Source organism: Numenius arquata, chromosome 7, assembly GCF_964106895.1.
Source record: "Numenius arquata chromosome 7, bNumArq3.hap1.1, whole genome shotgun sequence".
Taxonomy (NCBI): domain Eukaryota; kingdom Metazoa; phylum Chordata; class Aves; order Charadriiformes; family Scolopacidae; genus Numenius; species Numenius arquata.
This window is the reverse complement of record NC_133582.1, coordinates 29,609,224-29,622,721: the sequence shown is the minus strand read 5'-3', so window position 1 is coordinate 29,622,721 and position 13,498 is coordinate 29,609,224. Positions and strand designations below refer to the sequence as shown.

The following is a 13,498-nucleotide window of genomic DNA, read 5'->3' as shown; positions in this document are numbered from 1 at the left end:
TTTAAACACATTCTCAATTAGTATGTTGTTTGCATTGTATTGATTGAACAATGAGGAGGAGGGGAGCAGGTGTTTTTACTGTTAATGAGCACTGTCTGCAAGCCAAGGGGAGTTCTTTCCTTGACTCAATGCTGTTTTGTTTGGATCCATAATAAGTAAAGGACATTTTTAAGTCTAAAGAATATGGGTTTCCAAAATAGTGAATAATTTTTGCCCAGCTAACTCCTATCTGGGTGCGAGCATATACAGAATACAAAGGCTACAGGAGTGGAAGTAATTATTGGTTATTTATATCATGGCAGAAATTCGTAATCTCAGTGCTCTGAGATGGGGAGCCCCGAGATGTGCCTTCTGCATGCTCACAAGAAATCACAGTGCTGTACAGAAAGGCCATGCTATCTCTGACTTCTACGGGTATCTCTACACCACACAACATGGTACATGCCAAGGTCCCTAATGTAGTTCAGGAGTAGTGGGCGTTAAAAAAAAACCATAAATGAAATCACAGGAAGTTCTCGAAGTGGTTCCTAAAAAAAAAAAAAAAAAAAAAAAAGAGCTGCCTCTGCTTTTGGGAACAGGGCTTGGTTCAGGTTCCTTCACTGCTCCCACTGCTCTGCAGGCTCAAACACGGCCCTGCCCCATGTTGCACCCAGCACCCCCTATCCTGGCTTGGTCCCCTGGCTGTGGGTCTGAACACAGTCTAGCAGTCAGTGTGGTAAGCACAGGGATAAATCTCTTGGCTGCCTAGCTGTGTGTGTCCCTCTCCCTGTAACAGCAGCCCAACTGCCCAACTAAAATTCCCTGCCAGAGGCACCACACTGTCCCCTTCCAAAACCCACCCTGGCTGTTAGATGGTAAGGCCAAAGTGTTTCCAGCAGCCTTAAAAAGCACAAAGTGGAAGGAGAATCTGTGCTTACAAGCAGAGCAGCTGCGATTAATGAAATACTCCATGCAAAAACCTCTCCCTTTTTTCTTTAAGACTAATGACACTGCACATGCAGCTGGCAGCTCACAAAAGCCCCTTGGTTCATCTCTTTAAAAAACAGTCCTCTGCTTCTTGTTCCACAAATCACTTGAATTGCTCACATAGAAATGTATTCTTTATGGAAAAAGGGATATTACGCTATCCTATTTTGAGTATGATCCTCCTGCATGCAAAAAATTCAATGGGAGATGCATCACTGACTGCAAACTGAGCAAAACGGAGCCTTTATTGCAGGTTTCTCTGAATGGCTTTTCTGTGTAACTACTCTCAATCCAGATGCACCTGCGCAGCTACACATATGGATGGACAGACTGTCATAGACAGACAGTTGTAACCTACCAGTAATAGTAATTCAGGAGTCAGAAGTTATGACAATAGGCTATGTATGAGCACATCAGTTTGATTAACAGTATAGCAAAGAAATACGCAGAGAAAGAGAGTCACAACTACTGCTGAACAGCTGGATATGGTCTGTCGATTTGCATCTTAGCCTGGAGAAAACATCAAATCTTGCACCTTAAAGCCTTCTCGAATTGTACAGGCAGGAAAGGGATGCTTTACTGAAAGTGTTGCTCCCGTAATTTACCTTGCAAGGCAGAAAACTCCCTGTCTCGCCAAAGAAACCTCAAGGTTTGTGACCAAGAATGCTATGCTTTCTGTTCTTTTCTGGAAAGAATAATGAAGGAAATCAGCAAAGCAGCTTTTGCATTGCTTTTCTCCTCCTGACTTGAGCTCCCCATCCTCTCAAGAAAAGAAACAGAAGAAAGTGCTGCAGTTCTCTGAAAACCAGCATCACGTTGTTCTTAATAATTACAGATCGGGTCACAGATGACCATGCTGCCCACCCTTGATTCTCCACATGGGTGCCTCAAGTTACTCAGAGGCACCTGGGGCCAGAGATCACAAGCCCTGCACCATCCAGGATGCTCAAGGCCCCTTTTTAAGAGACTTTAGGAGGTAACTCTGCTTCCAGGGCCACCTTGCAGAACACATAAGGACTGCAAACTGTGCCCCACTATAAAATACTTGATAGCAGAACAATCAGTGTTAATGGGGCTTGGCAGAACGCACTTAGTTTTATGAAGTTCCACTCTGACACAAGCTACCATTACCCACTAAAGCTAAATTTAATTTTCCTCTGTGCTGCTCCAGAGCTAAGTGATACCTTTCCCCTACAAAGATCCTTTGCATAAATAAAGCGAGAAAGGCAGCAGACCTTCACAAATTAGAGCCCTAGTCTTTCTCCGACTTTCCATTCACTAATTGGATTCATACTAGTTTAAAAGTGTCAGATGTCCTTTCCTGAAATGAAGGAGAAATCTCATTGGCATCTTGCTTTGGCTGAAAAATGGCAGGACTACAAAGGAGGACATCACAGCTCCTAGATCTGTTTGATCCATTCCAGAAAGTCTGTCTGAGTTGGAAGCACAGCTGCTCCACATCTTTGTTGTATCATTCTGACAGAGCTAAAATTGATCTCTTTAGAAATAAAAACAAAAAACCCATACAAAACTCAGAGGCCATCCATGCACCCATACTAAGTTAGAGATCACACATCAAAAAAGCCTAAAATATTTTTTGATAAGCACTAAGACTGAGCCCTGAAACCTTTGAAAGTTTTCAAATCCTCAGTGCTGCTGCTTTGTAAACGTTGGTGACATCACTTACATTTACAACTAGAAGACGTTTGGAAATTTCACTGAAAATATCCTGAAACAATTTTTGTACACCTAAGCCGGAACTTGCCCGAGATTCTGAGGAATATACTGTAAAGCCAGTGATGCTGGATGCTGAGATTGCCAAGGAGTAAACACACCTCCTGGGTGTGCCTTGGGCTCGGCACCCTTGACTACCTTAACATCTTGCTAGGATGTTTCTGTTCCATTCTAACCAAAAATTAATTTGGGGAAACAAAAAAGGTCACATTTCCTAAAATCTGAAGCCTTTTCTTTTGGGCCATTCAGAATATGTTGAAGGAGGAGTGGGTCTTGGGCAATCATGATGTCTTAGAAATATCCCAACAAGCACAGCTGCACTGTTGATTCCAGGTTTATACATACAACAGAACAGGTTCCCAGTCAGTGTACATGGACTTTAATTCCTTCAGCAGCTAGAAATACCCCAGAATCAATCCTGAAATGCTACCCATGGACACCATCCTTAAATCAAGGTGAAAAAAACAGATGATTCAGAACTTATTTAAGATGTAGTTGTTTTTAAACTGGTCGATCTACACCATGCTGTTTTGCTGCCTTCTCAGTCTACAATCAGATGAAAAGACATTTTTCCCCCCAAAGCCTTTTCCTGTCTCCAGCTTATGCCCTTTAAAATTAGCCAGCAGTGATAGTACCTCAGACACAGTAGATGGGAAACCAGTCAAAACGGTATTAAGCATATACAGATTTAGGTTACCGTAATATCCTAGGAGAGCTGACAGAAAATGGTATGTGGCTGTCACCCATTCAAATAATTTACATATATACTCTTCTGAAGCAGCAACTTCATTTATAAACCATAATGGTTGTTCAGTGCTATTTTAGAGGTTACCCCAAAAAATGATGTCATAAGTCACCTCTAATTTTCAAGCGGTAGCGAGACCGCAGCTTCTGTTCTGGCAACCATTGAATTTAGCAGAAAACAGACATTCCACAAATACCAGCAAATATTTATAATTTCATAAGCAAGCCAAAGTGGATTAAAACCCATTTACCTGTTAAACCAGTCATCTGTGTAGCGGGGGTAGGGGTAAGGATCATTACTGCTGAAGTCATAGCTGGCTTTGGCATTCTGCAAAACACAAAATAGTTCAGTAAGTCAGTAGAAAAACAGAGATGCAGGGCAAAGCGCAACACAAATTGAAGGGGGAGCTGAGAATCATTAGCAAACTTCGTCTTCTTTGTTCTGAGATGCGTCTGGACGGAAACTGGTCCCTGTTGTGCTGTGCCATCTCCCACACCTGTAAGCCTGAGGAAAGATGCTTTCTGAAGCGCAAAGCCTCCTGCAGACCATTACTATTTTCAAACAGGATGGCTAATTGTGAGGTGGTGTGAGAGCTCAGGGTACTACGGAGGGACTGTTCACCAACACTTACAAGAGTATTTAGGTGCTACACTACTTGGTGTGGCAGGGCAAAGGTTAAATCCTACTTTCCAAACAGTGGTGGAAGTGACCAGATACTTGGGTCTTCCATCATAAAATTGTTTTTGAAAATATTTGTGGTATTAACACAGTCAGATTTCTAAAAGCATTTCAACGCCTAAGAATGTGAATTTCTCCAAACTGAAATGTGAAAACTCCATTTCTTGGTCCTCTAGTTGTCTGAACAGCGTGACAAACACAGCTTTCAGGCGCTTTTGAAAATGTCATCCCATGTCTCCGTTTTTCACGTCATTCCTAATTTTGCCCTATCAGCAGAGTTAAGGACACTCAGCAACTTTTTGATGCTGTATCTGAGAAGCAAATGGAAAGTTTTGGAAAGTCAAGTGCCATCTTTTTTCTTCTCTCTTAATGAAAAAATAAATAAAGGGTGACTGAAAATTAAGCTTTTAAAAATATTTAGAATCTTCCTCTCAAGTGTATGTTCAGAGTTTATATTTTAATAAACACCATACTCAAGGAACAGAATTATGTTAATTCTTAATTAATGTGTACTTGCATTCTTTTTAAGATTTGGCTGAGCATGCTATAGAAGATAATTTGAGACTCGTGTATGAATAGCTTTGCTCCTAAAAACATTCCCCTTCAGCAGATTCTCAGTTCCTGGGGTACAGGAATAGACAGTCCATTGGCAGCACCAAAGCCTTTGGGTTTTGGATTCAAAAACCCTAACTCCCAAACACTTGCGCCAGAATGAAACAGGGACAACATTGTCCTTGATCCTTGGAGGGTAAAACTAAGTACCTTTCAAGTTACTCGGGTCACAACAACCCCAGGCAGCACTACAGGCTTGGGGAAGAGCGGCTGGAGCTGCCCGGCAGAAAAGGACCTGGGGGTGTTGGTCAACAGTTGGCTGAACATGAGCCAGCAGTGTGCCCAGGTGGCCAAGAAGGCCAACAGCATCCTGGCCTGTATCAGGAACAGTGTGGTAAGTAGGACTCGGGAGGTGATTGTCCCCCTGTACTCAGCACTGGTGAGGCCCCACCTTGAGTGCTGTGTCCACTTTTGGGCCCCTTACCGCAAAAAAGACATTGAGGTGCTGAAGCGGGTCCAGAGAAGGGCAACGAAGCTGGTGAGGGGTCTGGAGGATAAGTCTTATGAGGAGAGGCTGAGGGAGCTGGGGTTGGTCAGCCTGGAGAAAAAGGAGGCTGAGGGGAGACCTTATCACTCTCTACAACTGCCTGAAAGGTCTCTTCTCCCAAGTCACAGGCAATAGGACAAGAGGAAATGGCCTCAAGTTGCGCCAGGGGAGGTTCAGATTGGATATTAGGAAAAATTTTTACACTGAAAGGGTTATTAAGCATTGGAATGGGCTGCCCAGGGAGGTGGTCGAGGCACCATCCCTGCTGGTATTTAAAAGACGGGTTGATACAGTGCTTAGTGACATGGTTTAGTGATGGTTTTTTTTGTCAGACTTAGGTTGATGGTTGGACTAGATGATCTCAAAGGTCCCTTCCAACCTAGACAGTTCTATGATTCTACGATTCTAGTGTACAGTGATTTTTTGGGGTGATCATTTCAGAAAGCCTGGTTGCTTATATTCAGCACAGACAATAAATACTTCACAGCATTTGACTGGAGCAGAGATTTACAGAATGCCTGTCAAGCAGCTTGATGCTGTTCTCCAGCTCAGAACTGAATTCCCCTGTGAGTATCCTTATTGATTGCTCCATATCTCTACACTAAGGCCCTGATTTTCAGCCTGAAGACGCCTTCCAATAATTTCAGCTACAGCCACAAATTCTCAGTGCTTCTAAGTCTCTGTGCCCAGGTGTATGCTTAATTTACCTCTTTTAATTACCACAACTGCTTATACAGCACTTCGAATGGCACAGATTTGTATGAGCTAAGAGTAAACAGAATATGACTTTTCATCCAGGGCAAGAAGGGGAATTTGACAGTGGTCTATAAATCATGCATAGCACAGAGAAGGTGGACAGGGAGTTATTATTTACTGTTTCTCATCATACAAGAACTAGTAGGAATCCACACAAATTACCAGCGGGGAGATTCAGAAGTAGCAGAAAACAAGAAGCAGCACTTTTCCACAAAACACATAATCAGTTATAAAATTCATTGCTCCCCAGCAATACAGAGATTAAAAGCCTGAATGAACCCCGAAAGTGGTTAGACAAATTAACGGAAGATGAATCTGGAAAGGATATTAGATGCTGTGCTTCCTCCTTCTCCACCAGTCCATAAATGCTAGAAGCTGGGAGGACATAATCAGGCAGATACGACACAGTCTCTGACCTGGTGACCATACTGCTGCCCAAGCATCCACTACTGGCTGCTGCCAGCAGCAGGATCCTCAGCAAGAAGATCCAGGATCCAGTCCTGTTCTTTATTAACGAGCACAGTATCTACTCCTAGCAGGACAAGCTGGAAAACCATATCCAAAGTCAAAAATACAAACAATCAATCTCTTTGAGTAATTTAGTAAGGAGATAAAACCAACCCTGTCAGAGATGCCAGGCTTGGCAACCCTTGGAGAGAAATGCAGTTCAATCACAAATAAAAGAAACTTTCTTATGCTGCTGCCTTGGACTAGCCATGGCCCGGACGCTATGCAGACTGCAAATAACTAAGCTTAGTTCCAGTGATTTCAGATCTTTTCTTTCATGTAAGTATGGTCTAACTTGGCATTAAACATAATTAGTTCAATATATAGCCAGATTTTTATTCAGTCAGAACCCATGTTTTCACTCTAAAAATATTGTACAGATGAGAATTTAAACTCAGTTGTGGGTCAGATGAGTTTTTTCTTGTCCGGAAGAAATGCAGTCCTACTTACACAGACCTTAAACTCAAAGGGGGTCTGGAGAGGCTGATTTTTTGGTTTTTCAGAAAAACATCAGACATGCAAGCACCTCGTGGTAGCTATCAACCACTCTTGAACTCCCTTGTGCAGAGAATTATGGATGAAAAAGCCCTTCTAGCTGTGCAGATGTACCACTCGTGTCCGGAGTAGTGACAGGTAAAGGGATTCCAGCATGAATGATTGGGCCCCCCCTACAGCAGACTGCAGCTCTGCTCTAAGTCCCACATACCCAAATGTCAGATTATGGAAAGGTTGCTTTAGGCAGGCTATAAACAAAGAAAGTCGTGCAGCCCTCTTCCAAATTGGGTAGCTCTTATTTGCTTGGTTTTGGATCACTGCATTCAGAGGAAAAAGATATTTAACGTAGCAGGAACCATCCACAAAGTGCAAAATTAAGAAGAATTCTTGGAAAGAAAACAACTGCTGACGGTACGATTTATCTTCATTAGGGTCTTTGAGAAAAGACAGCGAGCTTCAGCTTCACGAAGGAATATTCCGCCCACACTATGGAAGCAGTAGAACAGATAATGGAACAGCAGCGACGAGTACAAATGGACTGCTTCAAGTTTCTAATTTAAAGATCAAATCCCCAAATATCTAAACTTCAACCATTATTATTATTATTATTATTTTTTAAAAAGCATAAACCTGTGACAAATTAAATCAGTTTCAACAACGGACCAGAAAGGGAACTGCTTCAGTGGACAGCAAAAATGTTTCATACTGTGTTTTGGGGAGTGAATATTAAAATCTATGGTCTGCCAGTCTCCTCCCCCAGCTGGATTCCCCAGCGGGCAGCTAAAGGGGATTTATCACTATGCAATCAGGGTAGGAACCCGGGAGGTGGCAACCAAAACCCATGCAAATGAGGATCTGCAACAGGACACCGGAAATTAAAACATTCTGCTTTTCAATTGAGGTGGTTTGGTTTCCAGTTTTAATGCCTTTTTAATGCCTAAAACTTTAATTTAAAGGTGTTTTTTTTAAAAAACTAGTCTATCGGCAGTTACTTCTCATAGACTTGAAGTGTCTAATATTTAGTTTTCAAGGTCTAAGGTAGTTGCCTGGTCTTTTTCTCCAAGGAACAATACTACCCACCAGTTTTAGGCACTGATCATAGATTAGGGTCTAGACTTAAGACTAGTCATCAGGCATACAGTGTTAGGATGAGATGAATCCTACCCTTCATGTTCAATCAAAACCAGTTCACTGTTGCGAAGCAATTTGAACCTGATGTTTATCAGTCACCAATGATGCATACTTATAAATTATTATTTACATAATAAAAATGGTTGTTTTGATACTACAGAGATGAACTGACTTGTATTTTTAGACCTATCTCTATTTTTGCTTTCTAGCATCCTGCACCTCTACCCCAAATAAGATGCTACCAGAAGAGTACTGGATCAGATGATAAGATTATTTCAATCATTTACTAAGTAATGGCCTGTATATGACGACACAAATAGATTACTTTTCCCTGTGTATAAAATTCTGCTTTCCGTAAAACATAAGCTTAGGCTGGCATTTTCCAAAGAATTGCCCTGTACTTTTTAAAATACATGCAGCAAAGTCTTTGTAAAACATTCATTCTGTAAAATATGACCATAAGAATAAATCAATTGTCCCATGTGTTGCTCAGATCTGTAATAGAATTATGTACCTTGAATAATGCAGCAAGCCCGTAAATTTTTATATGGCTTTACAAGCCTCTGAAGAGTAATTCACATATACTTCTCTGTGTTCACCTGCTAGTCCAGAAGACAAACAATTAAAGACACGTCTTGGCTCATCACAGTCTGACTCTATTCATGATGTTAAAGCACGGGTGAATTTAGCCCAGAGATTTGTATCCTTTAAGAGAAGAGAAACATTTGTAACACAGGTGGCATCTGGTCTTATCCTCTTCAGGCAACTGCAAATCCTTAGAGATCTGAGGCAGAAAGATAGCTTTTGCTTGTTTGATTTCTTTACTGATCCAAAGAGTGAGCAAACCTCTGGGCTCAAATTACAACATAGAACATCTTGGAGAAAATGTACTAAAATAACACCAAATGTCATGCGGTGGAAAAATGGAATTCAGTTTTGTACACACAAGCTTAAGAGAATGGAATATGCTCACCAGGAGACAAAAAAAGGAGGCAACAGGATATTTTGCCTAGGAGGGGTGCTATAAGGCTTAAAGGTCATTAATGACAAACTGTTTTTAAAGTCAGCAGTCATACAGTAACCCATCTCCTCTCTGCATGGGAAGCACGTTGGTCCATTTTGTTTTGGTTTCTGGGTTTGTTGTTTGGTTTTGTGTTGTTTTTTTTTTTTTTTTTAATGGAAATGAAAAAAAAACAACTTGCAACTTCTTAAATAAGTCTTCCTCTACATGAACTAATTTACATGTCCTATATTACTATCCAGCAAATTCAGAGCTACATTCGAGACCTTGTCAACACCAAGACTATCACAGAATCACAGACTACCAGGTTGGAAGGGGCCTCAAGCATCATCTATCTGGTCCAACCTTTCTTGGCAAAAGCACAGTTTAAACGAGATGGCCCAGCACCCTGTCCAGCTGAACCTTCAAAGTGTCCCAGCACCCTGTCCAGCTGAACCTTCAAAGTGTCCAATGTTGGGGAATCCACCACTTCCCTGGGGAGATTATTCCAATGGCTGATTGTTCTCATTGTGAAAAATTTTCCTTAGAGACATAAGTCCCTCCTGGTGAATATCATCACGTCCCTCCAGATACATAAGCTTTTTATCCAGTTCTTACAGGTACATCATAGAAGTAAAAATACTCAGCCACACCTCGAATAGTGAATAAGATAGCAGCACACTTTTCTGCCATCCTCCTTTTCCAAACTGTCACAGAATAATACTTAATTTGACACAGATGAACGAGAGAAGTGTGCTGGGTCCCGAGTGATACTTGAGGTCCCCATAAACCCTCCTGTTTCCCCATAAACCCAGCTTCAGGTATTCATTAAAGGCCCTGGCTGGCCACAGAACGAGCAAGTACAGAGCATGCTGAAGTGGTGATTTGATTTTCTAGTTATCACTGATAAAGCTCTTACTTCAATTTCATTAACACTCATAAGGCATCTAGGATCAGGTCAAAAGCTAAACTAGTGGAATTACAGCCAAAAGAGGGTAAACTGACTCTAAATAACAAGTGACTACCGCTTAATTTATAACAGTGAAAATAGTTGAGTAACAAGCAGTAACAATCCTAATAATCCAGTTACTAGAATTTATAGGAAGACGTATGAACCGTCCCACCTCTGATTCAACTTCTTATTTTGCACAGCTGAAACTTTTTCACCGCTTAGGTTTAAAAACAAACAAATAAAAAACATAGCCAAAAAAACCATGGAGTCTCATGTTAACATTTATATTTATCTTCATTAAGGTAGCAATATTTTTGAAGTAACAGCTATGAAGAAAAATAGCTTCGCTAACATCATCTTACATTGTGTTCTTTTTCTACATTAAGCAGGTTTCCTTTGTCAAGTAACTAATGATCTTTTCTACGTATCACTTGGGGCTACAATGTCACACAACCTCTAATTTTACTTTTTTCTTACTAATTTCTTTCCTATCTCCCCTGCAGACAAAATCAGAAAACCACCATGAGTTACACTGCCGGGTGGCACATAAGCATCTTCAAAAAGAAAGGCTGCAGCTAAACAAAGCATCTCACGTGGGAATAAGGCACTTGGGGAGTACAGCAGTTATTTATACCGCACAGGTAGATCTAAGCACAAGCTTGGTCAAGCTTCAGAGAAGAGATGAAACTACCAGTTCCATTCTTAGGTACCAAGACCTTCAAATGTTTTCCCAGTAGAGTAAACCAAATGAAAGTCCAAACGCATCCAGCTAAGGATCATCTAACTCTCTGCACCTCTTTGCTAATGCTTGGCTCAGAGGAATACTGTCAAACAGGACCGAAAAAAAAGAATCACAGAGACTAAGAGAAAAATCTAGACTGGGCAGGTACTTCAAAAAGTGGGTAATTAAAAATTTTTTTTCCTGAAGATTTTTTATAAATAGAACTAGCTTATTGAAATACTCTCCATTTCCTCTCCCCTGCATCTTCACCCCACATAGGAAAAAGTGTAAGAAATTGAGGCAGGCAGGAGACTTTATTAAAAAGCAAGCAGACAAATGAACTTGTGCTTATAATAAAGAGGCTGCTTCACAATTCACCTCTTGGCATTCTTAGCCTGCTCCACAATGTTCAGGTTGATGTGGAGGAAACCTGAAGCACATCACCAGTTTTTAATTACTTAGAGCCAGAGCTCTGCAGGCAAAAGCAAGTAAACTTACAAAAAAAAAAAAAAAAAAAAACAAACCAACAACCTATTTCTGCTCAGCCAAACATTCCTTCATTTTCAGAGAGGGTGGACAAGAATCTTTAAGATGTACCTGCAACATAGTGAAGGGGTACTGAATGTTTATAGGGAGACACATTGCTAAGAAAATTGAATTAATAAAAATAAATTAAGCAACTGGTTAAAGACATTCAAGGCAAGCGGCAAACATAAGGCTTTAAATCTTCAGACTATGAAAGGAACTCCTTGATTTCTTTCATTCAGGGGGGAAAAAAAAAAAATCTGGCAGCTGAGTGTCTACAGATATATCAGCCATCTGATTACTTTATCATAACAGCAAATACAAAGATTGCAATAACTTTTACTGAAAAATACTGTGAACGCACACTTCATCTAGCTTTAGTGTTCCATTTTATTAAAAACCTGGCCCACATTCCCTTTCCAATACATGGATTTTTTCCCTCCTTGAGAAATTTCAGTTATGTATTAGTGCGACCTACTGCAGTTGAGAGAGTAATAGAGGTATAAAGCTGGCAGCAGAGAAATGAGGTTCAGGTCCATTATTTTTAGTTATATTCCTGCAAGAAATAACTTACAAGTTTGCCAGTACATCAAATATGTGTTGGGTGCTGAGCTGCAGTAAAGGTTGTGTTTGCAGAGGTTTGATGGCAGCCAGCACGTCCAGCCTCTTTGAGGGGCGAGCTGGAAGAGACGTGGAGCTAAGTCCTCTTGCTCCTCTCACAGGGCATGACCCAAAGCCTACCAAAATCTGCCACGGGCTCTCCCACCAAACACAGCAGGCAGGATTCAGATCACATCCACCATAAAGGTCTCTTAAGTGCTGGGTAAGGGAGAGTTTTTTCCATCAGTGGAAGAAAATCTATAGCTTAGAGTTTGCAGTACAAACTCAGCAGTCATTCGAACCCAGTTGTTTAGCATGACATGGTCTAGGCAAAGGTGCCCACCTGCACTGGGAAAGCAAACACTTCCCTGCTGCTGTGGGTGGTTGGCAGGCACTGGCACCCACAGCACCCTCTGTGACCACAAAGGGACCGCAGTCAGGGTCGCTAAAAACTCACCAGTTACCAGCAATGCTTCCAGCAAAGTGCAGGAATACTGGGCATGCGGTTATAATGGCACTCATAAAGCAAACACGGCAGGATATTAAGGGTGACCACTTTAATGGGTTACACCAATCCTGTTACAAAATGGGCAAACTGTGGCTTTGCAGAGAGGGAAATCAAAGCGGTTCAGATGGTTTGGGGAGCTGGCTACAACAGACAGACCTGGTCCGTGGTGGTCATAGAGAGGGGAGAACAGGGAGAGCTATACTGCTGATACAGAGGAACTGAAAGTAAGAACAAATGAGACAGAAAAGTGGTTGGGTATTTTCCTTCTGAAAGGTTTCTCAGCTAACAAGAGAAGAAACCATTAACAACTGTTCAACTGGTGTTTCCTCTAATCGCACGAAGATGGAAGATGATGAATGGACACGTGAAAGTGACATTGCAGGTCAATCAAAAGCAGATGAACCTTTCAGGGAAGAGACAAAAAACACAACGCAAACTATTATCTACATTTCTTTTGTCACAAAAAGCAAACACAGGTTGACTTACAGGCCTTAGAGTTAGAAGATCCTGAAGATCTACTCTGTTTTATTCCAGCTGCATGCTGACCTCATTAGCACAGTTTGAGAGCATTCCAGGGGAGTATTAATAATGTGACTAATACCTGTCAAGACATGCTGGGTTCTCAGGGATTTTAATGGACCAATTTATATACTTTTGCATTAATTAAAAAGATTTCATTGTTTATTCCATGTGGAATCAGCAAAACCAATGGACAGCTAAATCCAAAATTTCAGGTAGAGAAAGTAGGATCTTGAGAACAGACATTCTCATGTAAATTTACATTTTGCAAGTGTTTATGCTTTAAAATAGTACATGATCATTCCAAGTTCTTCTCTTAAAGATTAGTATATACGATTATAGCTAAAGTTTTCACAGTAATTTACTAGATGCGTAAATTTAAGAAATGTCCTAGACATCATTAGCTGACTGAAAGATTCACAATGTCAGATGCACTACCACCATTGACTAATTCTGCAATTGAGTTGAGCCACTGAACTAAAGTGATTTAGTTTCTCACAAGAACTAATTCCAAAAAACATATGCTGAGATTGAAGTTATTTACATTCTTGACCATAGCACA

The 13,498-nt window shown here is 41.0% G+C and overlaps 1 protein-coding gene across 1 annotated transcript in view; it reads right to left on the bottom strand.

Moving 5' to 3' along the window:
- The window catches only part of PCSK2 (proprotein convertase subtilisin/kexin type 2), a 104,751-nt gene that overhangs the window by 26,967 nt on the left and 64,286 nt on the right, over positions 1-13,498 (bottom strand). Inside the window, exon 6 of the mRNA XM_074150234.1 lies at positions 3,696-3,772. Within this exon, the coding sequence (XP_074006335.1) occupies positions 3,696-3,772 (77 nt within the window). The remainder of the gene's footprint in view (positions 1-3,695; positions 3,773-13,498) is intronic.